Here is a 26,066-nt window from a genome sequence, read left to right on the forward strand (position 1 = left end):
TCAGAGCACCTCTCAAATTCTTTTTGACTGGCTCGAGTTACCTCTGGGGTCACCATGAGTTGGAATCAACTTGTTAGCTATGGGTTTGGTTTTTGTGGGAAGAGAGAGGATTGTACAGCACAAGTAGCATGTAAGAATAGAATAAAACAACCCCACGAGCCAGGGCTGAGTGCTGGCCTCCAGCGCCACCTATTGGTAGAATGGATTTTTGTACTTTGCTTCCAGACTGGGTAAAATCTGGGCACTGCTTCTCTGGCATCTCTTTTAGGGAAACTGCCAGTCACAAGTGCCATTCTATTATCTTCTTGGGTTCCATCAAAGTGGAGTGAGATCCTGATAACCTCAAAGTTGCACTGTGGCATCGCAGAATGAAAATCCAGGGCATTGAACGCCCAACACCACTTTGTTGTTGTTAGGTGCCATCGAGTCAGTACCAACTCATAGCGAACCTATGCACAACAGAACAAAACACGGCCCGGTCCTGGACCAATGTCACAATCATTGCTATGCTTGAGTGCACTAATGCTGCGACTGTACCAATCCATCTAGTTGGGGGTCTTCGTCTTTTTCTCTGACCCTCCACTTTGCCAAACATGATAGTGACTGGTCCCTCTTGATAATATGTCCGATGTATGAACGACAAAGTCTGGCCATCCTGGCTTCCAAGGTACTTTTAATATTCTCCTCCAACACCATAACTCAAATGCATCTACAGTTTTCCTTATTCACTAACTTTCACATGCATATGAGGCTATTGAAAATGCTAGGGCTTGCGTCAGGTGCACCTTATTCCTCAAACTGACATCTTTACTCTTCAACACTTTAAAGAGGTCTTGTGCAGCAGATTTGCCCAATGCCATGTGCCATTTGATTTCTTGACTGCTGCTTCCATGAGTGTTGATGGTCCAAGCAAAATGAAGTCATTGAAAACTTCAACCATCTTTTCTCCATCTAGATAGATGCTATTTATTGGTCCAGTGGTGTGGATTTTTGTTTTCTTTACATTGAGATGCAACCCATACCAAAGGCTGTGGTCTTTGATCTTCATCACCAGTTGTTGTTTAAGTGCTACTGAGTCGGTTCTGACTCATAGAGACCTGGTATAGAGTTTCTGAGGAGCAACTGGTGAGCTTGAACCATTGATGTTGCAGATCAAATCGACTTTGCAATCCAGTGCATTAACCCACAGCACCACACGAGGACTCACCATTAGGGATGGCGGATATATGAGTAAGTTTCATCTTTCATGCCAATTCTAACCCATTGGTAGTAGCTGCCTATAATGTTGAGTTGAGAAGGATGCTTAGGCCAAATCTGGGCTTAGTGAAGAGTTGTATCATTGTAGAACAATGACAGTAACCATGGTTGTAGGTGGTATGGCTTCCACATTTGCCATTCTTGCAGTGGATCATGAAACGTCTGTAAACCCCTAAATTTCCAGGATCCTGGATTTCTTCACCTTAGCAAAAGAGGAAGACCTTTAATGAGATGGACGGACACCATAGCTACAATGATGTCATAACCATTCCAACCATTGTGAGGATGATGCAGTATCAGCCAATGCTTCCTTCTGCTGTATGTGAGGTTACTGCTATGAGTCGGACTCGACTCGAATCGACAGCAACAACTAATAGGATTCCTCCTGTTCCTCAGTTCATTAATGAGGGCATGTGTGCTTCTTCCCATCATGAGGAAATTGCCATTCCAACATTTACTGAAGTCTTCTCTTTGTTTGATCAGTAACTTCCAAACTGTCTAAATCCATTCATGAAGAGCTTGTTCTTACTTCCAGAGAGCATTGGAGTACTTCTTAGCCAACACTGGGTGCTTCACTTTATCCAAAATTTATATTTAGCTAGACCTATCCATCTAACAGCAGTTATCACTTCCAAAAATGTTCCACGTGGGCAATGACAAGTAGAGAACAGCAAGGCCACACTGAGCAGCAGCTGGACTCATCCCCAGCCAAGGGTCCTGCTCCTGCCCCTCAACCTTCAGCTTGGGAGGACATTCTCAGGTCACATTTGTCTACCAACAAAATTTCAAATGAAAACATGCCATGCCCTGGATCACTTGCAAATAACCAAAACTTGACATCTTGAATCTTCATATATCAAGGGTTTGTTGGTTAACATCAAGGGACTTTACCACTTCCTGTATTTCTCAACAGCTCTAATGATGCCCCCATACCCTGCCCTCTTGGCAGTGAAGCAGCCTCTGCCCTGGAGTGCTTAGGTGGATATAATCTGGTCTACCAGGGAATTTTGCCTTAGCTGAGGGATAGGCAAACTTTTTCCATAAGTGGCCAGATAATAATTTCAGGTTTGATAACTCTGCTCAACCCTTCTTCTGTAGTATGATAACAGCCACAGATGATACACAACTGATGGGCATGGCTGAGTTCCAAACAAACTCTCACTACAAAAATAGACAGTGGGATGAATTTGGACCATAGTGTGCCAAACCCTGCCACTGAACTTGGAGTTATTTGGAAGTGCTTCAGTGGGGTCTGCAAATGCCTGGATTTACTTTAAATAATTTTAAGGCATTTAGGAAACTGTATTAAACTTGTTGTTGTTGTTAGGTGCCATCGAGTGGGTACAGACTCATAGCGACCCTATGCACAGCAGAATGGTCCTGCACCAACCTCACAATCGTTGCTATGTTTGAGCCCACTGCTGCTGCCACTCTGCCAATCCATCTAGTTGGGGGTCTTCCTCTTTTTCTCCAACCCTCCATTTTACCAAACATGATGTCCTTCTTCAGTGACTGGTCCCTCCTGATAATATGTCCCATGTATGAGAGACAAAGACTGGCCATCCTGGCTTCCAAGGAGCATTCTTGCTGTACTTTTCTAACATAGATTGGTGTGTTCTTTTGGCAGTCCATGGTACTTTCAATATTCTCCTCCAACACCATAACTCAAAGGCATCAACTCTTCTATGGTCTTTCTTATTCAATGTCCAACTTTCACATGCAAATGAGGTTATTGAAAATATCATGGTTTGGGTCAGGCACACCTTAGTCCTCAAACTGACATCTTTGCTCTTGAACACTTTAAAGAGGTCTGGTGCAGCACATTTGCCTAATGCTATACATTGTTTGATTTCTTGACTGCTGCTTCCATGAGTGTTGATGGTTGATCCAAGCAAAATGAAGTCTTTGACAACTTCAATCTTTTCTCCATTGATAAGAATGTTGTTTGTTGGTCCAATGGTGAGGATTTCTGTTTTCTTTACATGGTGCAACCCACACCAAAGGCTGTGGTCTTTGACCTTCATCAGTAAGTATTTTAAGTCCTCTTCTCTTTCAGCAAGCAAGGTTGTATTATCTGCATATCACAGGTTGTAAAAATAGGCCTTCTCAAATGTATGATCACATTATCACCATGCAGAAGGTCAACATGTTAGCTGACACTGTCAGGTTGGCGTCTTTGGTGAAAACTTAGAATGAAGCATCTCTTGTCAATTTTATGGATATGTCTAGGTAATGTGGCTCAATGGTTAAGAGCCTGGCTCTGGACATCAGAGAGATGTGAGTTTGAATCTTGTCACTACTACTTACCAGTGCTATAACTTTGGGCACATGATTTTATGTCTTTCAATCAGCATGGTCAGAGTGCCTGAAAATAGTGAACACTGGCGACAGTGCTGGCTGGGGCAGGCTCTAAGAGGGCTCTTTTGCAAGTTTGTGGGAAGATGGAGGGCTCACAGTTGAAAGGCCAGCGCAGTTGGGGCCATGAAGGGGCACTTAGTGGGCTTCATTTATTTGTAATACTTACCAACTGTACTGCTGCATAAGAATTGAACATTAACCCTATTTCTCATTATTATTGGTGAAGAAACTGAAGCTTTCAAAGATTTCATTTTTCCTGAATTAACAATTCATTCCCATAGAGCCACAGTCAAGATATCAAGCTACATATTGTGTTGAAATCAGACTACAAATTGCATTGGGCAAATCTAAGTGTTAAAAATCAAAGATGCCGGGGACCGTAGGGGGCAGGCTTGCAGGGTATAACCTTTGGTTTTGTAACCATGGCAATGAAACTATATACGATAGAATTAATGTAAAACTAATGTTCTCCCATGTAAACAATCATATAATTCACAATAAAACATTAAAAAAAAAATCAAAGATGTCACTTTGACGGTTAAGGTGTGCCTGACTCCAGCCAATCATAGTATATGCATACAAAAGCTGAACAATGAGACAGAACAAAGAAGGATTAACCTATTAAAATGGTGATGTTGGTGAAGAATACTGAGTATGCCGTGAATGGTCAGAAAAACAAACAAATTTGTCTTGGAAAAAAGTCTAATCTGAATGCTCATTGGCCAGTTTTCATCTCACTCTGGACACATCATCAAGAGGGACCAATTGCTGGACAGGGACCTTATGCTTGGTAAAGTAGAGGGTTCATGAAAAATAGGGGGAGATGAATTCAATAGTGACTCCAACAGTGGGCTCACACTTAGCAACGGTTGTGAGGATGGCGGAGGACCAGGCAACATTTTGTTTTGTTATAAATAGGTCACTGTGAATCAGAACCAACTTTAGGGCACCTAACAACAATAACAACTCATTGTTATGCCACATCCATCTTGGACTTGAACTTCTTGCTGGTTTCAGTTTCTTCTGGCTTATTGCACTGCATCCTTGCCATCAGTATCCTGGGCTCTCAGAAAGAGGAGGGGGCTGTTCTGTAATGATCTTAGCAATCTCAGTGCTTAGCAACAGGACTTCTGTTTCTCTGCTAAATGGCAGTTCCCACTGGGTCTAGGGCTTTGTTGATGTTTCCAGGGCCCAGGCTTCTGTAGGACTTGCTGGAGAAGCAGTGCTTTAGTTTGGACTAAAGGGGCTCAGCATTTCAGGAGCTTTGGTTGTCCTTTCTCTGCACTGCAGCCTACAACTGAATCTGGAGATTTAGTGTTCACCTGTTGTTTACATTTGCCTGTAGAATAAACACTGGACTGTGAACCACAAGGTCAGTGGCTTAGTGGTTCAAACCCACTAGCTGCTCATCAGAAATCCTATACAGGGTCGCTATGAGTTGAAACCAACTTGATGGCAGTTAAACAACAACAATACAATAAGCAATGCTTATCACTACAGGGCTCTTCTCAACACTTGAAACCATTTGAAGGTTTATCTAGCTGCTGCCTAAGACAGCCTCCCCAGGCCTTCTGGCCTTTTATTCTAGCCCCTGAAAGTGTTTTTTCCAGACGAGATGCTCATTTATGGTTTTTGTAATAGAATTTGGACTCTTAATGTCTCTTCCCTGCCCAGGGCTGTCCGTGTCTATTAAGGATACTCCACTGAAACCCAGACCTTTATTGGACCTTATCTCACTGCTCCCAGAATCCTCCTATTCTGTTTTCTGAGAGTGTTCATCATGATGCTCATGGGTCCCACAGTCCCTGGACTTATCTTAATTAGGTGCTGTCTGGTCTACCCTTACACTACACATGGACACCCTGCTGATGTGGCCTAAGGCCATTCTGTGAGACTTGGCTCTGCCCAGACTTGCAGGTTTCTTATGGTCACCAAGTCTGTGAGCCCTGGAGGTTCATCCGAGGGGGTGATTCCAGCCTTGTTGGGGTTCAGCCAAGATCACAGTTGACTCTGAAGCTGAGCCTCTCCTCTCATTTTTTTGAAGCTTTTCATAGGTCTCAGAGTATCTCTAGCTGGTGTGGAACACTGACATTTCAGCAAGCCCTCGCTCTCTGAGGTCTCCTCTGATGGCCAGAAGGAGTCTGGCTGTGGGATGGAAATGACCTTGTGCAAATACATCTTCATAGCATGTCCTCTTGGGTGCAAGAATGCTGGATATTCCCAACCACCCAGCACAGCCTTCCCTTCATACCCAGGAAGCCTCCAACTTGAGTAGTGAGAGTCCAGCCCAGTACCTCTCTTCTGACCCAACTGTTGCTCATTTTGAGAACTATCTGTCTGTCTGCACATTTCTTTCTCCTTCCTGGACCAACTTTCTGTAACTACTATCCTGCCCCAGCCTGCTCAGAGCTCTTGTTCCCAGTTCTCGTCCATACTCCTCCAGGCTCCGTCACCAAGTGCTTGTTTACAGGTAGGATCTGGCCCCGGAGCTGGACAATCAATTCCACACTCAGACGTCTGTCACCCTTTTTTTTTGGTCTTCTTGGGAGTCCAGCCATTGGAGTTTCTGCCTTCCCTTCCAAGAGAGCCGGGGCTGGTCAACAAAAGAGTAAGTTGATCCATCAAGGAATGAGCGTTCACCCCGGAAGTGGGGACGAAGTGCTGCAGGGGGCTGCTGGGACTCTGTGATGTGAAGGTTCCTCATGTGTTTCTAGGGGGAGGTCACCTCACCCTGGAATCACTTCCACAGCAGCCGAGTGACGTAGAGCTCATTACTTCCAGTGGCAGCTCTGCCTGGCCTTCCTCACACAAATCCATTGTTGGAGAATTATGCTAGCACACATATCAGTTCCTTCTTGTCTAGCTTCTTGTCTCTGAATCTTTTGTCTCAGACAAGACTTCCTTCCCTCACCCCCCACCCTAACCAAGCAGGACCTTACCCATTTCAGCTACTGAACTTTCTCCCCTTGCATTTGGGGCCACAGCAGTAGACTCAAATACTCATTGCTTCTTTCCCCATTGGCAGAGCTGCTTAGCAACACAGGATGAAATACCACAATAGTTGGTGGGAGGTGGGAGGTGGGGGTAGGGAATAGGAGCTCATATGGAGTCCCTGGGTGGTGCAAAGGGTTACTGTGCTTGGCTGCCAATCAATAAGTTGGCAATTGGAGTCCACCTAGAAGCACATAGGAAGAAAGTCCAGGCCATTGAAAACTAACTCGTGGGGTTGCCATGAGTTAGAATCCACTTCATATTAACTGGTGGGGACTAACGTAAGGACTAACTAACTTTGATCAAAGGAAGATGCAAATGAACTTTGGTTCAAAGGAAAAGCAAAGTACTGAGCAGACAGCTTGATACTCTTCCCCAGGAGGAACCCGCAGTGCCCCCTGCTGGCTGGAGGACTGTATGCTACATGTTAAAGGCACTCCCCTCACTCCTTACCACAAATCCTCACCAGGCAGCTGACCCTGAAGACCCAGATTAGAGAATCACAGGCCACGGTATAGGAAGCAGATCATCTTGCCCAGTGAGTTCAAAACATTGAAAATTATAGAGTTGCTGTGGATAACTGCACATTTTGCCCATGTGACTGAAATCTAGCCTCTGTCTGGGCCAACTCAAAAGAAGGGCGGTCTTTTAGTAATTAATTTGCCTAGGGAGAAAGATGAGGCTTTTTGTTCCCATAAAGATTTATAGCCTTGGAAACCCTATACAGGGTCACTATGAATCAGAACCAACTCCACGGCACATAACCACCGCCACCACCATCACCAAAATCCTTTTGCAATTTGTGCAGAATTGCAAAATATGGCAATACATACTGGCAGCAACCCAGGTATAGAATGTGTACTTCTGAGAGGACAATCTTATAAAATCTAGCTGCTTTGGTTAAAGAAGAGTTTGAAGACCACCTAAAAGATGCAGAAACTGAGGTCCATGAAGGGGAGGGATTTACTCAATGTCATGCAGTTAAAGTCAGGACAGAACTCAGAAGTCAGATCCTTTCTCTCTCTCAAAGCAGTCAGTGTTCTTTGCACCAAACTGAACTAGTTTTCACCACAAGCCAGCCCCTTTGCAGGCATCTTGGCTTTTCTGACGTCCCCACCGTCAGTCCCATCACTGGAGTCCAGCTACTCTGCAGTCTTACTTTTCCAGCGAGGGCACAGTGCTGACCCAAAGGATGGATGATGAGAATGCCAGCCCAGTCTGCATCCGTTCCTCACCCACAGAGACCAGGCAGAGTGGCGAGGAACTAGTGGGGCTCACTGGATGGGTTGCCGAGATATGATAAGAAGCTGTGCCCACAGTAATGTCGCTCAGTGTGGTCGCTCAGCTATTGGGTGGATGGGGACTGCTTTGGTGTTGCCGTCCGCCGGGGTGTCTGTGCCACACCGTAAGGCACATGGGCAGCCACTGTGCCCATCTTCTGAGCCCCAGCCACGTGGAACATCTGGTCATCAAAGAAGATGTGTGGGCGGATCTTCTCAAGAAGGGGACCTTTGGGTGCTCCAGCCAGAAACAGTGCCTCATCCGTCTCCAGGCCCCAGCTGCGCAGGGTCTTGAGAGCCCTGGCACCAGAACTGGCTGCACTGCGCGCTGTCACCAAGTAGGTGCGGATTGGGCACTCCAGCCTTAGACCCTTGGAGTAGAACTTCTTTTGTAGTCTACCCAGTGCCTCCAGGAAGCCCTTTAGGGGGCCCTATGAGAAGGCAAAGGAGCATGTGAACGCCATATTCTTCCTACCACTTGCCACCCCTATGCTCCAGCTAGCTTCCCTCCCTTAAGTGCTAATGTCTTCTTGTTTGGAGTAGGCAAGCTTCTCAAACTCCCTAAGTCTTTCAGTTTTCCTATACCTGGAGATTTAGTGGTAGACTTCTGATCTTCCATGAGGAAGACTGGGTTTAATTCCTGGCCAGTGCACCTCATGTGGAGCCACCACCTACTTCTTAGTGGAGGCTTGGGTGTTGCTGTGATGCTGAACAGGTGTCAGCAGAGCTTCCAGACTAAGACAGAATAGGAAGAAAGGCCAGACGATCTACCTTTGAAAATCAGCCAATGGAAACTATGGATCACAGCAATTACAACCAATCCTCAGGATGATTGGTGGCAGCAAACGGCAATGACAACCTGTCTTCTGAGGCCATGCATCAGTGGGATGGTGCACATCTATATAAGTGAGGTTGGCAAGGGACCGACCGGGCAGTAGTTCGTTCTGTTGTGCATAGGGTTGATGAGTCAGTACCAACTCAATGGCACCTAACAACAACAAATGTAAGTCTGGGTGTCTGTATTATTGTGATGGAGCCCAGGACAACTGTAACTATGTTATCGGTCCATGTGCCTACCAGGTACATGGGTGTCTTCCATGTAGCTCTGTAAGTGTGGCCATCTGTGCCCATCAGAAGGGAGGGTATCAGAGATCATTAGCAATGATGGCATGAGTGTCATCCAATCAGAACAGACTCCAGCTGGGAGTGAACAACTGGGACAGATGAACTGATAAATGTCAACCCTGCTCATCAGACACATGGGTGTCTCCAGGTATCATGTTCAAGTCCCCTAGGGTGAAGGACTGCACTCAGAACAATGAAGCTTGATGAGGTTTTATGAATAAAGAACCGGATGAAGAAGAAAACGGTGAAAGCAACTGGAAATAAGTAAAGGTTCTGCCCACCACTTTGTGGGAAAATTATCCTGCCCTGGCTTCCCAAGGATCTCAGGTGGAACCAACAAACACAATTGAAATAAACACTCAGAGCCACACTGAAGCCCTGGGGCCTGTTGGGCTCTTGACAGAGAGGGGCTCTGGGATTTTTGAGCACCCAGAGTTTTGTTAAAAGCATAAATAGTAACTTCCAGGAAGGCTGGAAAATCTAATCCCAGGGAGTTTCCACTAAGCTCCAGGGCCTATTCTACCTTCAGAAAGATGCTGAGCAGTCTGAGGACGAGTGAGGGTCTCTGAGTCCCTGAATGAGGGCTAGATGACAGGAGAGTCCTGCAGACCCCCACCCAGCTGGGTCTTCTTGCTCTAGTGAGAGGTGCCAATCCAGTTCTTTTATCCAGTGGGGGCTTCAGAGAGGTGATGGGGCTTCAGGGAGAGAATAGAGGCCTCAGAATGGGGATGGGGCTTCAGAGAGGTCATGGGAACTTCAGAAAGAGAATTGGAACTGCAAAGCAGAGGTGGGCGCTTCTGAGAAGACCTCTGAGAGAGAATTAGGGACTTTAGGAGAGCTTCAGTGAGTGGGGGATGCAGTTCATTGAAGGGAGTCAGGGGCCCAGGGAGAAGGTTGAGGGCTGGAGGCTTGGTGAGACAACCTGGCTAGATTCTGGGCTGGGGTTCTGGACTGGGGCTGAGTCCTAGGACAAGTTTTGGGGAGCTGCCTTGCTCCACTGGGAGGTTCCAGGGACTATGTGGAATACCTGAGCCAAAGGTTTGTTCTCATGAGTCTTCTCATGCTCAAAGAATCTGTCCAGCCCGTGGGCCTTGACGATGCGCTCCGACTCGTCAGAGAAGAGCACAGCGTCCCCATCGAAGGCCACGCGCAGCTGGTTCTGGGACACAGCCATATCCCTGCTGGGGCTGAAGATGGTGGCGGCTGCAATCCCTGAGCAGAGAGAGGCAAGTGTTGACTAGCTCCTGGCTATGCATCGAAGACCCTTCTGAAAACCCCCACAACTGCCCTGGTGGCAGGAAAGGGCTATCTCAGGCTATTGCTGCCCCACCTGCCTCACTCAGGACTTTGGGCAAGGCTGATTTTACGAATTGAATTGTGTCCCCAGCACCCCCCTCCAATGTAGCCCCTACACCTGTAAATATGACCCTGTTAGGAGAAAATAGTTTTCTTTTGTTATGCTAATGACACCATGTCAGAGTAGGATGGTTCCTAAACCTAAGCACTTCTGTATTGTAGAAAGAGCAGAATAGAGACATCTGCAGGGGAGATGGAGTCCTGGGTGGCACTGCCAGTTAATGTGCTGGACTGCAAGGTCGGTTTGAACAGCAAGGTTGATGGCTGAAGCTCACCATCCACTCCTTGGAAAGCCTATACAAGGTCACTATGAGTAGGAACTGACTTGACAGCACTTAACAAGAACAACAATGGGGGAGACAGACACTGCAGATATATCTGCTAGACCAGGAACTCCTAGAGTAGCCTGCTACTAGAAGCTGAAACAGACATAGAAGGAAACTCCTTGTGAGCTACACCCTGAATTCAGATTTCCAGTCTTCTGAAACTGTGAGAAAATCCATTTTTGTTCTTTAAGATCACATTTTCTGTTAGGCAGCAGTAGATAACTAATGAAAGCAAATATTTTAATGGTGGGAGGGCATGGACATTGGCTAATAAGAACCGACACTGGCTGTCACTTTGAGGACCTTAGCCTGTTTCAGGGTTACCCCTTTAGTGGTTGGTTTGTGGGGAGATTTGGGGAACCCTAGGGCAGCAGTCAGGCGCATTCAGAGGGCTCAGGGCAGGAATTGCTCATCAAATGGATTGCAGGATTCAGTAAACTTGAATATTTATAAGGCCAATAGCAGTCCTGGCTGGAGGATCCCCCGGCCCATGGCTCTCCTGCCCAGGCTTCTCCATAGGTTCCCATGTAGACATACAAGGGGCTGCAAAGGAACCTGACTCCACGTGGTCTCAGGCTCTCCCTCACTGTTGATTCTTGAAAATTCCTCACCTTTTCTGTGTATTTGTAGAATTAATGGCCTTTTCAGCTCTATCTGGGACTGAGATCCACCCTGGGACTTCTGCCACAAAGGCCCCCAAGAAGGTTCTACTGAGGCAACCTGATCATTCAGGGTTCCTTGAGACAACATGGGTGGCCCTGGGCAGGAGGTACTATGTATGTCTGACTGTGTACAGACTCTCTGCAGTCCTGGGCTGCTCCAGGGCATCAAGGATGCCTGTTGGGGACCCAGGCTCCAAGCAAGAGCTACACTGGACTACAGAGAAAAAGAGTTCTAGAAGGCTGGGGTTTGGGGCAGCTAGCTCAGTCCATTCCCTATTCTTGATCTCGCCAAACTTGACTTCCATCCTGCTCTTGGGGAATCTACGATCACAGGGGCTGGGCTCAGGCAGAGGTAGACTCATAGTTCCTTACAGCAGGATGCTGTAAGTAGGAGCGGGCCCTGGGCTTTCTGCCATCCCTGAAGTGAAGATGAACCAGCTCACCCTGAGCAGTGCCCCCTCCTGACCATGCCCCTACTTTCTAGTCTGAGTCAAATTACAGACACACAGAGGTCCCAACCAGAGGGTGGGCCATCTGTGTAGGAAATGTTTTCTGGTACTTGTTTTAAAAAGCCTTGTGAAGCCTCCCTCAACCCCAGCAGCTCAGGGCAGTGAGGCAGTAGGGGAATGAGGCCAGGTGTCCTGACAGAACACAGCATGGGAGAAGAAGAGAAAAATGAACATATTGTTGGTTCATAAAGAAACCCAACACCAGTGTTTGGCCTAAGGAACCCACTCAGGCAGCTGGGCGGTCCCTTCTTCCTCTATGGCCTGTTTGCTTCCAGATGCAAAGGACTGAGACTCCATAAGAGACACATGGTTGGGGAGAAGGAGATTCTCTTTGTCAGTATTTGAAGCTGGGTCTCCTGAGCTCACCCCAGCACTGACCAGCTCCACTGCTGGAGATACTGGTCATTTCCCAGCTTATCCCTCAGAGGCTGCCCAAGGTCACACAGGAATCAAAACACCTGGACTGACCTGGAGGAATCTTAGAAGGGAGTAAGAAAGGTTCCCATAACAACAGGAAGATGGTGATGAGTGGGATATCCCAAACCAAACCCACTGCCTTCTAGTCAATTTCAACTCACAGTGACCCTATATATAGGACAGAGCCGAATTGCCCATAGGGTTTCTAAGGATGTAAATCTTTACAGAAGCAGACTGCCACATCTTTCTCCTGCAGAGCGGCTGGTGCATTTAAGGCTCTGACTTTTTGGATAGCAGCTGAGCACTTTGACCACTGTGTCACCAGAGCCCCTATAAAAGTAGGATAAGTGGGGCCTAATTCTCAAAGTGTAAAGGGCAGGTCTCAGGACTTAGAAGCACCGCACAGCCACGTCTTCAGTTACCATGGCAACCCCCAGCAACTGCTCAGAACTCCCATTTCTAGACCTCTTCACCAGACGCCCCATATTCTCCCTTCCCCACCTGACTGACCTTCATCAATGGCTTCCCGCACTTTTTCCGCATCAGCTGACAAGTACAGATTGGTGTGATAGGCCTTGAGGTAGCAGATGGGGCTATTCCCACCTGTCATGCAGAACCTCTCGATGAACAGGTCTGGAAAGGAGGAAGAAGATCCCCATGTGAAGTAATGGTCAGCCTTAAGGGCTTCAGAGCAGCTCTTTTGTTCAGTAGGCACCATCTTGGTGCTGAGTGGTAGAATTTTGGACCAGCCATTCCACTTCTCTGAGCCCTTCCATTCTTCATCTATGAAGTCATCCCTCTGGAGCAATTGTCTACCTCGTTATAACACCCTCTTGTCAGGGAATCATAGTACTGTAAGATGTAAGATGTGGGCCATCCAGTCATGACTATGATATATGAGCCCACTTTCGTGGGCAAAGCTGATTGGATAAGGCACAAACAGCTGACCCAAGCTTATTCTTTTTCCTACTCTGTACTTACCCATCAGCAGGAAGTCCCTGGGTGGCACAAACAGTTAAGAACTTAGCTACTATCCAAAAGACCCGAGGCTTGAGTCCACCTAGAGGCACCTTGGAAGAAAGGCTTGGGAATCTACTTCCAAAAAAGTAGCCATTGAAAACTCTATAGATCACAGTTCTACTCTGATTCACCAGGAGTTGAAATCAATTCCATGGCAATTGGTTTGGTTTAAACCATAAGCATAGCTGCTGAGGTGGTTAAAATATTTGCTGTTAGTAATTGGCAGTTGCTGTGAGCTCACTGGGTGGACAAGGGTTCCCAGTTCCTTCCCTGAGAACCCTTGTCCACCCTGGGAAGGAGATGCATGGCAAAGCAGAGGCCCTTCAGGACTCTGTTCCAGCACTACCAAAACCCAACCCAAACCTACCGCCATTGGGTCATTCTGACTCATAGCGACCCTCTAAGACAGAGTAGAACCACTCCATTGGGTTTCCAAGACTGCAATCTTTACACGAGGAGACAGCTGGTAGGTTTGAACCACTGACCTAAAAGTTAGCAGCCGATGTTTAACACACTACGTCACCAGGGCTCCTTTCTCCAGAACTACAGGCGGGGTCTACTCTAATTGCTCAGCGCTGATGTCACACAGGTGGTTAAATAATTTGAATGTCACCCCTCACCTTCCCAGCAATTTAAAATTAGGATTCAAAACTGACAACTCAACTCGCAAACAGATACATTTCAAGTTGTATCCAGGAAACTATAGAAAACTAATTTGGTGAGACAAACAGGGAATGTGAGAGAAAAATAAAAGGATCAGACTTGCAGAGAAAAGTGCTGTAAGGATCAGCACTGGACTGCAAATCACAAGGTCCACAGTTCAAAGCTACCAGCTGCTCCTCGGAAACCCTATGCAGGGTCGCTATGAGTTGAAACTGACTTGATGACACTTACCAACAGCAACAACATGCAACCCAGAGATTGAAAGAAGAAAATAAAAGATCCCCTGGAATAATTTCCCTTAGGTGGACTCAGGCCTTTCACTTCCTGCCCTGTAATCTAAGCTGACCCATTGATTGACCCAGCCTTCAAGTCCATTCGGACTCATAAAGTTGCCTGGCACCTAGGGTTTCTAAGGCTGCACTCTTTAAGGAAGCAGGCTACCACTTCTATTTTCTGCAGAGCAGTTGGTGGGTTTGAAGCAGACAATGCTTAGCTACTGCATCAACAGCCCTTATGTAGTCTAAACGAATCCCCTGTAAACAACAAATTATTTTCTTTCACTAAAACAAGCTCTGGAATGTCTGTTACTTTCAGTCACGAGTTTGGACTAAGACACAAAGTGCTTTCACTCTGATGATCTAACCCGATCCTTCTAATAGCCCAGTGAGACTTGTTAGCTCCATTCCACATAGAGAAACTGAGGCACAGAGGTCATGAGTGCCCTGCCCAATCTCTGCCTGTGAAGTGGGGTGCTGGAACCTAGTTAGTTGTACTGGCTCTCAAGAGTTGAATGTTAAGCATTCTGAAATTTTTGGATCCAGTTAGGTTATTCAACCATTGGTAGCTGGAAAATCAGTTGTGTGTGAATATCTATACCCTGACTATCGCTACAAATCAGGGCATTTTGTTTTTTGTTTGTTTTTGCTTCATGCTAGAGCCAGTTGGCCAATACAACATATGACCTGGAGTTCCAGCCAGCATGTGGCCCTGTCCCTAGAGGGCATGTCCCATGACCAGGTCCCTCCTGCTCACCATAGTGGTTGATACTGTTGATGAGACGAACTCCCACTTGGGCGTGGTTGTTGGTCATGAGGACGATATCGAAAAGGTCCTCACTATCGGGATACAGCTCCCGTAACCTCCTGTTCACAGCTTCCAGAGCCTGGATGGGAGAGGACACATGTGGCTCAGACCCCAGGGATTGATACCTTGAGTTGGTGGCCAGGGTTGGGATGCAATGGGAGGGGGAGAAGGCAGAATAGGTAGTCAGTGGCAAGGCTTGGGATGAGACCAGTGGACGTTGATTACTTTCTCATTATGCTGTTCTCTATTGCTGTGTAGGTTTTACCACACAAGGGCACACAAAAGGGTGTTGTTGTGTGCTGTGTTGTTGGTTCTGACTCACAGCAACCCTGTATAGGGTTTCTGAGGCTGTAAATCTTTACAGGATCAGAAAGCCTTATCTTTCTCCTGAACAGTACCTGGTGGGTTTGAACTGCCAGACTTGTGGTTTTAGTAGTCCAGTGGTTATCCTACAGTGCCACCATGGCTCCTACACAAAAAGGTAAGTGGGGGTCAAAATCCAGCCCATGTTGTTCCACTCACCAAACTGGTTACCTCGCATTGCTGTTGTTGTTAGCGGCTGTTGTGTTACCTCCCAGTCATGGCCATCCCATGCACAATGGGACAGGTGCACTGTGATCTATAAAGGTTGCCCCTTAGCTAAGTGGTGCACCTGCAGCATTGCATCTGCCCGGAGGGGACCCTTTTTTCCTCCCTGTTTGGGCTAATGGTGGCCCTGCCCCCTCACCTTCACAAAGGGGAAGGCGGGCCCAGGACTGAAGGGCTCATTCTCGTGTTCCAGCTGGTAGCGCACGTACTCCTCCACACCCTGCTCCGTGTAGATCCGCTGCTCCTCATCCATTCGGAACAAGGCTCGCGAGGACACAGCAATGGTGACTGCATTCTGAGGCTTGGGCTGCAGAGATATGGAGGGAAGGGCCATTGCTCAGACCTCCCCTAAGGTAGGTGTGCATTTGTGGGCCCCTCCAGATACTGGGGACATGGAGAAAATCAGGTCCAACCCTTCCTTACCTTAAAGAGGCTCAGCCTTGAGGAGGGGAAAACTTAGATCAGGATCCCCCTGGGTAGGACCCAACTAGGGACTGTGGGAGATGATGACTCCCCACCTAGGAACATAATCTGTTGGGAATGACATGACCTCAGGGAGTTTGCAATCCAGTTGGTCATCTGGACACAACAGAAAAATGAATACACTGTAAATAGCCAAAGAAGGACTGATGCTCAAGATCACCTCCAGATGGTTTCCATTGTAAAATGCGAGCTACGTGCCCTCAGGAAGACATGGTGTTTAAAACCATGACAATTATATAAGAAACTTTATCTCCAGTCCAGATCTGTCTTCTGAGCTACAGCCATATCAGCTAACTGCCCCAGTTGGCTAACAATCATACTTGACATGCTCAAAACTAAACTTCTACCACCTTCTCCATTTCCCATATCTGGTCCCCTCTCCCTTTGTCACCTCCACTCAGCACCACCATCCACTCCAAGCCAGAAGACCTGATAACATCCTCAACTTCCTTCCCTCATCAATGAATCACCCAAACCCGTCAATTCTGTTAGACAATAGCCAATTCTTCCTACCTCCACTACTACCTTTCAGTGCATCATCCTTGATCAGCCACCTAATCTCTCCTCTAACTGTTATCAGGGGTTTCTCTGATCAAGGCTTGCTTGAAACCCTTTTTTGGTGCCCACTTTTCTCCAAATAAGGTTAGCAGCCTTTGGTGTGGCACAGGAGGCTCTTCACACTGGAATCCTATTCTCTCCACTCTTACCTACTTATTTCCTGCCTTTGCTTATTTGGACTTTCTCCTATCCCTGAGCATGCCTTCACTCTCTGTCTCTGGGCCTTTGCATATGATGTGCCCTCTGCCTGATCCACTCTTTCCCTGACTCTATCCAGCTAATTTCTATTTAACCTCTGGTCTCAAACTAGATGTCACCTCCTCTAGTCTGGATTAAAATGTAATACTAAATTATGATTGTTTATTAAATTATTTTCTCTCTGGGCTGTCAGTTTTGAAGCAGCAAGAACCGTATCTCTCTGGTTCATTATTCTAGTACTTAGTATTGTGCCTGACTTGCTGTAGGTATTCAGTAATTCTTTATGGAGTGAATGAATGGCTATCTCTGAACTTTCAAGTGATGAATTTCAATAAGAAACAATACTAACTGAATCAAAACCCTAAATTTTATGTTAAATAGAAACTGAAGTGCAGTGCTCTAATCTGTTCAATTTACTTAGAGAACAGAATTTTGGTTGATTTGAATTTTACACACATGCATGGGTTCTTTGTGTCAGGCACCTGGGCTGTGCCAGGTAGACACTCGGTTCCTGCTTCCAAAGCACACAGGCTCAGAGACAGGTCACTTGTATGCCAGTGGGACTGAAATGAGTGCTAGCACAGAAGGGAAAGCAAAGTCTGGATGACAGGAGTTCAGAAGAAGTTGTCATGGAAAAGGATGCCTTGAAAAGGGAGTATGGTGGAGGAAGGCGGGAGGAAGTGGGAACATGCCTAATGAATTCACAAATGTGAGGAGAGAGGGTTTGTGGGGTGAGTGTAGATGACCCCAGCAGGATAGGCAGGGGTTCGATCAACTAGGGGGCAAGACTCATAAGTGGACCTCATCTTCTTGCTTGTTCTTTGTTGCTTTGTGGGAGATGCATTCATCTCTACTGTTACTCTCTGGGGTCTAACCTGGACCCCAATCAAGTGCCAGGCACTGTGCTGGAGATGCAGTAGAAATGACCTCTCCCTTCATGGTCTATCCCCAAGACAGAGATTTGGGATTGGTGTCATCCTTTAGAAGAGCAATGCCTGATAGAACTTCCTGTGATAACGGAAATGTTCTTTAATCCGTGCTGTCCAATGATGCAGCCACTAGCTCCATTTGTCTGTGAGGCACTTGGCTAGTGAGACCGAGGAAATGAATTTTTAATTGTACTGATATTTAATTAATTTAAATTGAAATAGCCACATATGGATGTTGTTGTTGTTATTGTTGTTAAGTGCCGTCGAGTTGGTTCCGACCCATAGTGACCCTGCACAGGGTTTCCGAGGCTATAAATCTGTATGGGAGCAGAAAGCCTCATCTTTCTCCCACGGAACAGCTGGTAGTTTCAAACTGCTGACCATGAGGTTCGCAACCCGATTCGTAACCACTACACTGATAGAGGCTACTATATCAAACAGTGCATCTTTACAACTCCAAAGTAGGAATGGAAGACCAACAAGTTCTCCAAGCTCATAGAGTGGACCTCATCTTATATTTGACTTTTAACCCCAAGATTGTGCATGTGGCCAGTAGGGTATGTGTAAAGTACATGTAATGGTGTGTGTAAGGCAGCAGTAGCGGGCATGTGTCTTTCCTTTGAGATGTAGCCCAAATGTCTTTAACAGTTGCTGACCACCATTGTGGTGTGTCTTTGGAATAGATACCTCCTAATCCTCTTGGCTACTGTGAACCTTCAAAGAAAGAAGATAAAGTTGAAAGCCCTAAGAAAATGAGGTGATATGACAGTAACAGTGATCTACGAGTAGATACCTGGATGGATACACAGGCTGAATGGGTGTGGGAGGGGGAGTATACCCACACATTTACAAAGGTTTGACAGAGGGTAGTTATGCATGGGTATTTATCTTTGCTACAAACATATCCTACGTATTGCATTAGGCAAATCTGCTGCACAAAACCTCTTTAAAGTGTTCAACAGCAAAGATGTCAGTTTGAGGGCTAAGGTGTGCCTGTCCCAAACGTGGTACTTTCAATAGCTTCATATGCATGTGAAAGTTGAACAATGAATAAAGAAGACCATAGAAGAATTGATGCATTTGAGTTATGGTGTTGGAGGAGAATATTCAAAGTACCGTGGACTGCCAGAAGAACGAACAAACCTGTGTTGGAAGAAGCACAGCCAGAATGCTCCTTAGAAGCCCGGATGACCAGACTTGGTCTCTCATACTTCAGACATATTATCAGTAGGGTCTAGTCCTTGGAGAAGGATATCATGCTTGGGAAAGTGGAGGGTCAGTGAAAAAGAGGAAGACCCCCAACAAGATGGATTGGCACAGTGGCAGAAATAATGAGCTCAAGCGTAACAATGAATATAAGGTTGGAGCAGGACCTGGCCGCATTTCATTCTGTAGTGTCAGAACTAACAAACATTATCCATGAATGTGGTGGAGCACACAAGGGGCAAAATTATGATACATCTTGGACTTTACCAAACACCTTGAAGGAATGAGCTGCTGGGCCTGGGGGTTCAGGACCATAATCTTGGAGGATACATGGTCAATTGGTATAACATAGTCCATAACGACAATGTTCTACATCCTACGTTTGTGAGTAGTTACTGATCTTTAAATTTCATGAGTGGCAAGCTAAGATGCAACTATTGTTCTCTTCCTGTATGGAGGAAAGAAGAAAGATGAAAGTTGAAGACACTTGTTATCAATTAGTTCAGTGGAATAATAGAATACATGAACATCAGTCTCTATGACCCTGAGACCAGAACTAGATGATGCCCAGCTACCACTACCAACTCTTCTGAAAAGGACCACATTAGAAGGTACTGGATAGAATGGGAGAAAATGTGAAACAAAATTCAAATTTATCAAAAAGACCAGGCTTACTGGTCAGCAAGAGACTGGAGACTATGGTCCTTGGCCACTCTTAAGGGCTGGAATTGAACTTGTCCTTGTGGCTCAATTTACAGCCAGGCAGCAGATAGCTATATAGGGGGGACACCAACGCTAATGAAGTAGGCACAACAGGGAATGCTCAACCATTTAAGATCAAAAGGGCAGCACTGACCTAAGGACAAACTTCAGAAAGATCGGGAAAGAAGAAGGAATGGAAACTGGAATTACACAGAGGAAGTGGGATAAATGATGTTACATTGAGAGAATTGCACTCATTGAGATGAAACGATGAGTATGATTTGTTAAATGTAAAACTGATGATCTGCTCTGTAAACCTTCACTCAATTCACAATATAAAGATTAAAACAACAACAATAAAGACAAAGAAAAGAGGTGATAGAGGGATCGCTGGGGATGGTAAGGGAACAGACTACGTTCAGACACCCAGGAAGCCATGTAGGCCTTCAGGTCAGGGACTGAGTTTGCCTTGTTTCCTGAGTTCACTGCCCCAGGGACAGACCCATCACCTCTTCAAGGACAGAGAGTCAACTTCCCTCTCAGTCCCCTCAAGCAGGTTCCCAAGACAGCCACTCCAGCCCAGGCAACCAGCCAAGGTCTTGCTCTTAACTATCTGTCCCACAGTCCCTGCCAGATTGCTGAATCCCGGGACCCTCTGGCTAAACTGGGTACCCAGATACCATCCCATCCCACCTCTGGCCATTATTAGAAAAATGTCCTGGCTGCCCTAGCCCCAGGAGTCTCTGGGTAAATAGACCCAGAGAGGGATAGAGTATTACTCTAGTTCACACAGCAAAGTCAAGGCAGAGTCAAAATGAGATTTCAAGTCTCTGCATCAAGATTAGGCTCTATCCACACAGCAACCTCTCGGTTGAGCACCTCCTCAGTTATCCCCAGAAGACTCACACCCTTGCAACCTCAGTTTCTTTTCTGACATAACCCTTCCCATTATGGCCTGCATACAGGACCCTGGACCAGTTCCAAGACTTGGTGGTCAGTTATGATTGGTTTTGGTCCATGCTGTACCAGTTGTTAAGTATTTTGAACACCATCCTGGACATTTCTATTAGATACTTACTGTATATCATATACTGTGCTGAATGTGTCAAACAGATTGTTGTTAATTGCTCTTGAGTCGATTCTAACTCATGCCAACCCATGTGTACAGAGTAGAAGTGCTCCACAGGGCTTTCAAGGCTATGATCTTTTGGAAGGAGATCATCAGGCCTGTCTGGTGTGGGTTTGAACCACCAATCTTTGGGCTAGTAATCAAGCACTCATATAAATATTGAGGTAGGTATTGTTAGTCTCTCCCATCGTATAGATGGAGAAACTGAGGCTAAAGGAGGTCAAATAAATTGTCCAAGGTAACACAGCCACTAAACGATAGAGTCAGGGCAGGGTTATAGTTCCAGTTTGACTCTTCCAGATTTGGGAAAAACCAGACACAGTTTCTCTCCTCTCTAGCTTTACCCTCCCATATAGGAAACTGGGAAACCAGGGAAATCCTGCATATGGAGACCCTGGGAACACAAATATGAGGGGCACCATGTCCCCAGACTGAAGCCTTCTGCCCTCAGATTGGCGGCGCCAAGGGCAGAACCCTGCCTCGCAACTCAGACTGCTTCCAGCACGGTCCAATGAGGCAGAATCTGAGGCGTAGGGGGCAAGAGCAACTAGAGGAAACTTGAGACTTAGCTGGGCACACAAAAGGGCTTCAAAAACTTTGTGGAAAGAATTCCATACTTTTTCATTTTTCCATGAACTTTTTTGAATCCTCCTGTAAAGATTTACACCCTCGGAAACCCTGTACAGGGTCGCTATGGGTCGGACCCGACTCGATGGCACTTAACAACAACAACAACAGTATGAGTGGCTGGGTCAGACTCTGCAGAACTGAAGGAAGGTGAAAGGGGCTGGGGAGAAAGAAGCCAGCGCCGAGGTTGGGATGGGGAGGAGACTCTCAATAAGGTGTATGTAGGAGCCAACCTCAATACTAAGTGAGGTCAAGATGGGCTCTCTGAGGGTTATAGATTGCAAGAGAGTATGGTTTGGGCTGAGCAGAGGAGAAGCCAGGGTCCTGAGCACTTAGAGACCTTCTTGGACCTGGCCTCAGAGGGAGGTCACCTGTTATGTATTGTCAGGTACATCTAGGTACAGCACCTCCAAAAATCAGAAGGAAGCCCAGATTCTAGACTGGGGATTGGGTTAGAGCAGCCCATCCTTATTCCAGACTAGAGTTCTGCCTGGAAGCTCTGTGTTCCAGGGATCCAGGGCCCTGCCAGCTGCCTCCCACCAGGACTGGATTACAGGCTGATTGCTTTGGCTTGGGGAACATGGGGGGTGGGGGTGGAGAGAGAGGTTGATGGAGAGCAGCCCAGCCCTACCAGGGAGGGAGCTTCCCCCTTTAGACCAACATGATTCTGCCTATTGTGCCCAAGATAGAAACAGAATCAAAGCCATTATTTCTAGAACTTAGTGGAAGAAGGGCTGTTGGAGACGAAAGTCTAGCTCTAGACTGAGGAAGTCTTCTAATGCCTTCTATGGTATTCAAGGGTTAAATATTTTATTCAGGACCCCTGGGGATGAGAATAAATCCAGACTAGGTCCTGATGGGCCTCATGAGGCCTGAAGACCCCAAAAATAACCTGTAGGAGGAGAGGCCACTATAGGAAAAAGTAGAGGGTCTGGAAACCTCAGCCTCTACCTTCCAGAGAACCCAGGAAGTTAAGGGGTTGCCTGCATGGCCATGACTGACCATGACTGGCTTGAGGTCCTAGGATCCTCAGTGTTAGGGTGGGATGGGCATGGATTCTGAGAGCTGGTCCCCTCCCCTCCTCTCCATCCCCTAAACCACCCATTAGTCCAGCTTTCTCCTCAAGCAGGGACAATCTTCTCACAGTGTGTCCCCATCATCCTCTCCAATCCATCCTCCACATTGCCCCACAGTGATCTTTCTAAAATGAAAATAGGACCAAGTTAATCCCCTGTTGAAAACCACTGCAGTAGCTCTATAATGGTTTTCATACTTTTTTTTTACTTCCCCTAAGCATTATGGCCTTTCCCCCTAAATGAATTATTGTGTGGAACATCAACACGTGAACTAAGGATTCCTATAGTTTATTGTTATAAATTTCATTCACAGAGACAAACGTATGACGCTTATATTAATATTCATTATAAGGTGAGCGAATAACCCAATTGTTTGGTTATTTACACACCTGAAGATGGGGCTCCGTTGAACCTAGTTTTGGGCGCCCCCTAAACAGTGAATAAGGAAGACCATAGAAGAATTGATGCCTTTGAGTTATGGTCTTGGAGGAGAATATTGAAAGTGCATGGGCTGCCAAAAGAACCAATAGATTCGTTTTGGAAGAAGTGCAGCCAGAGTGCTCCTTAAAGGCCAAGATGTCCAAATTTCATCTCTCATACTTTGGACATATTGTCAGGAGGGAGCAGTCACTGGAGAAAGATATCATGTTTGGTAAAGTGGAGTGTCAGAGAAAAAGAGGAAGACCCCCCAATGAGATGGATTGGCTAAGTAGCAGCATCGATGGACTTAAGAGTGGCAACAATAGTGAGGTTGGCCCAGGATTGGGCAGTGTTTCATTCTGCTGTGCATAAGGTCGCTATGGGTCGGTACTGACTCGATGACATCTAACAACAACAACAACAACAAACCTCACCTAATAAGGTCCAGACTTCTTAACATGGCACTGGGCATCCCTCCAACTCATCTCTCAGCAATCGTGCATTCTCTCACTCAGGCCTGATTCCAGAACACAGTCCTCACTTTCAAAGGCATCACAGTGTCTTTTATCCCCGCTGTTTCCCCAGAGGCATATCTCAGCTATGGTAGGTATGGCACAGCTCCCTGGGCACCACTTGAAGGTGGGGGTAGGGATAGATGCTGGGGGTAGGGAGGTGGGGGAACCACTGAGCAGTTTCTATTAACCAAGGTAGGTTCTATCACCATTTATGAGATCATTTAGCAAGTTAAAACAAATACTTTATTATTGGAGAGCTTCATGGATAAAAGCTTGTTGTTGTTAGTGCCAACGAGTCGGTTCCGACTCATAACGACACCGTATAGGGTTTCTGAAAAGCAGCTGGTGGGTTTGAACTGCCAGCCTTGTGGTTCACAGTCCAGTGCTGATCCTACATGGATAAAGGCAGTCCATGTGTAAAGGCAGATGACGTGAACTTGCTCTGATGAGTGTAGGAAAAAAAAGACTGATTTTCATCAGTGAAGACAAGGAAGGCACAGTTGTAATTTTCATGTAGTGCTATAATGTGTTAAGTAAACAATTAACGAGCTTGACATATCTTTGAGCGGATACTATGGTAGTTATCTAACAGATAGATGTTAGATATTTGGGCTGGGCCTCAATTTCAGAGCTTGCCATAGGGGCTACTTATTTTCCATAGCTTGGCCTTTGTGTTTTCTTCCTTCTGCCCGGGAAATGCCTTCAACTCAAGCTTAACAATGCTCAAATGCCTCCTCGACAAAGCTTTCCCTAGCCCAGTCACTTCCTCCTCTAGACTCCCACTGTATCTGATCAATGTCCGCCTCAAGGGGTTTTATCAGTGTACAGCGAGCTGCCCAGGCGGGGACTCGGCCTAATTCATTTCTTCATCTCTCCTGCTGAGCCAGGGGCTTGCAGGTACACAGGGAATGAATATCGATATGGTTGGATCTCCAGGGGAGGGGTCTTTGGCGGGAAGCAGCAGAATGCTTTAAGGTCAATCTTTGGAGGCTGTCACGGGTCCACCCTATATCCTCAGTCTTCTCCCCAGGTTCGGAGTGAGCAAGGCCAGGGGAACACCAGGCGTCACGAATCTGTCCGATGGGGAAAGGCGCTGACGACTCTATGAGTCCCTGCATGTCTGAGACCCCCACGCGGGGCCTTGGGGCTACTGACTTGCTAGGGAAGGAGAGCCGGGAGCCCTGGAGCAGAAATCAGAAGCTCAGAGTCCAGAATGGAGCCTCCTTCCTTTAGGGAGCGTGGAGCACTGAGCCGAAGCTCAAGAGAAGAGTTTCGGGTCCGGAACCCGGTGACCAGATGACGGAGTGCCCAGCAAGGAGTCGAGGCTCTGAGCCTGGTTGCCAGAGCTTCAGCTGGAGCCGCTGACTGGTTTTGGCAACAAGTACTGTCGCGCGCCCCAGGCTGGGGCGCAAGGCGCAAGGGGAGGGCCATTCTGGCTTGGAACCCGAGCCCAGGGGGGAAAAAAAATAAAAGCACCAGAGCAGAGATCCCAAAATAAACCGGAGCCCAAGCCAAAGCCGGGCCATTCTGGTGTGGAGGGCTGTGTCCCCCTCCCGGAGGGGCGCCACGGATCTCTCCCCAGAGGACTTTTCAGCCCTCTCCGCGGAGGGGTGTCCCTCCTCTCGCATTCCCGCTTACCCATTCCCCGCTTTTACCGATTTGGGTTTCTTCTTGGGCGCAAGGTTGTCATAGAAAGTCTTGTCTTCCTCCCAGCGCGGAGCCGCAGTCTCTGCCCCGGGCCCGGGCTCCCGGTGCTCCCCGGGTTCCATGCTCAGGCTCTGAGCTCGCGACCAGTGCCAGGTGGCTGCGGAGACGTGGGGCGCGCGGGGCGCGGGGGCTGGGCTGGAGGAGGTAGATGCGTCCCGGCCGTGAGAAGGGGGCGGGCAGCGGCGGAGAGTGAGCGCGTGTGAGCGGGCCACCAGGGCGGGGTGCGGGTCGCCCCGCCCGCCAGAGTGGGGGTGGGGGGCTGATTGGGTGTGTTGATGTTGTATGCTTATTGGGTAACAGCTGAGATCGTTTTCCCTTAGCGCCAGTCGCCCGAAGTGAATGGGGAGCCCCAGCCTCCCCAGCACTTTAATGGTAGGGCTGCTGGAGATTAAAGATGTTCTTCGCAGGCGTTCAAGGGCACGCAGAGAGCAGGGAGACCTGACCACTTTTTCCTAGGCTGGGGATTCACAGAGGAGCAAAATGAACAGCTAACTGCCCCTGTAATGAGAGGACGTGGGACCCCAAGCAGCACCCCCTTCTTTCTGACCTCAGCTCAGTCCGCTGGTGGATAGAGAAGACGTGTGGATGGACAGTTCCATCCACCAGTAGGAGGACTCTGCGCCCATCCCGGAGCGTAGTGGTAGGCCCTGGCAGGCAGCTCTACCATACATTGGCGGAGGCCCCCTGAAGTCAGTGGTGAGAGCAGGCTTCCCTCTGCCTGTTGCGAGATCCAGACTAGAAAGATTCCCAGAAACTGTAAACCCCGGATTCTTGCTCCCTGGATCACCAGCAGGGGAAAGGCGTTTCCAGGCACCACCTGTCCACTTTGCTGAGGTAGTGAAGGTTATGAAGGAGGGAGTGTAGAAGGGGGACCTTGTAAC

The 26,066-nt window shown here is 47.3% G+C and overlaps 1 protein-coding gene across 1 annotated transcript; it reads right to left on the reverse strand.

Annotated features, from left to right (window-relative positions):
• Nucleotides 1-7,951: 7,951 nt before the first annotated feature.
• Nucleotides 7,952-25,251, reverse strand: NT5C1A (5'-nucleotidase, cytosolic IA). The gene is made up of 6 exons (XM_006867620.1): nucleotides 25,134-25,251; nucleotides 15,775-15,942; nucleotides 14,997-15,126; nucleotides 12,792-12,914; nucleotides 10,039-10,223; nucleotides 7,952-8,317 (listed from the first exon to the last, which is right to left on the reverse strand). Exons 1-6 carry the CDS (start codon nucleotides 25,245-25,247, stop codon nucleotides 7,952-7,954), a joined length of 1,086 nt encoding a protein of 361 aa, XP_006867682.1. The 5' UTR covers nucleotides 25,248-25,251.
• Nucleotides 25,252-26,066: the final 815 nt, after the last annotated feature.

Source organism: Chrysochloris asiatica, unplaced genomic scaffold, assembly GCF_000296735.1.
Source record: "Chrysochloris asiatica unplaced genomic scaffold, ChrAsi1.0 scaffold00106, whole genome shotgun sequence".
NCBI classification, from domain to species: domain Eukaryota; kingdom Metazoa; phylum Chordata; class Mammalia; order Afrosoricida; family Chrysochloridae; genus Chrysochloris; species Chrysochloris asiatica.

What these genes read in the sequence shown, in the direction of transcription:
- NT5C1A (XM_006867620.1), bottom strand. Translation starts at nt 25,247, where the DNA reads ATGGAACCCGGGGAGCACCGGGAGCCCGGGCCCGGGGCAGAGACTGCG. An exon ending in CCAAGAAGAAACCCAAATCG is followed by an intron (nt 15,943 to 25,133) that starts GTAAAAGCGGGG and finishes ATATCTCTGCAG; the next exon opens with CCCAAGCCTCAGAATGCAGT. An exon ending in GCGGGAAGCCATTGATGAAG is followed by an intron (nt 10,224 to 12,791) that starts GTCAGTCAGGTG and finishes CTCTCTGCTCAG; the next exon opens with GGATTGCAGCCGCCACCATC.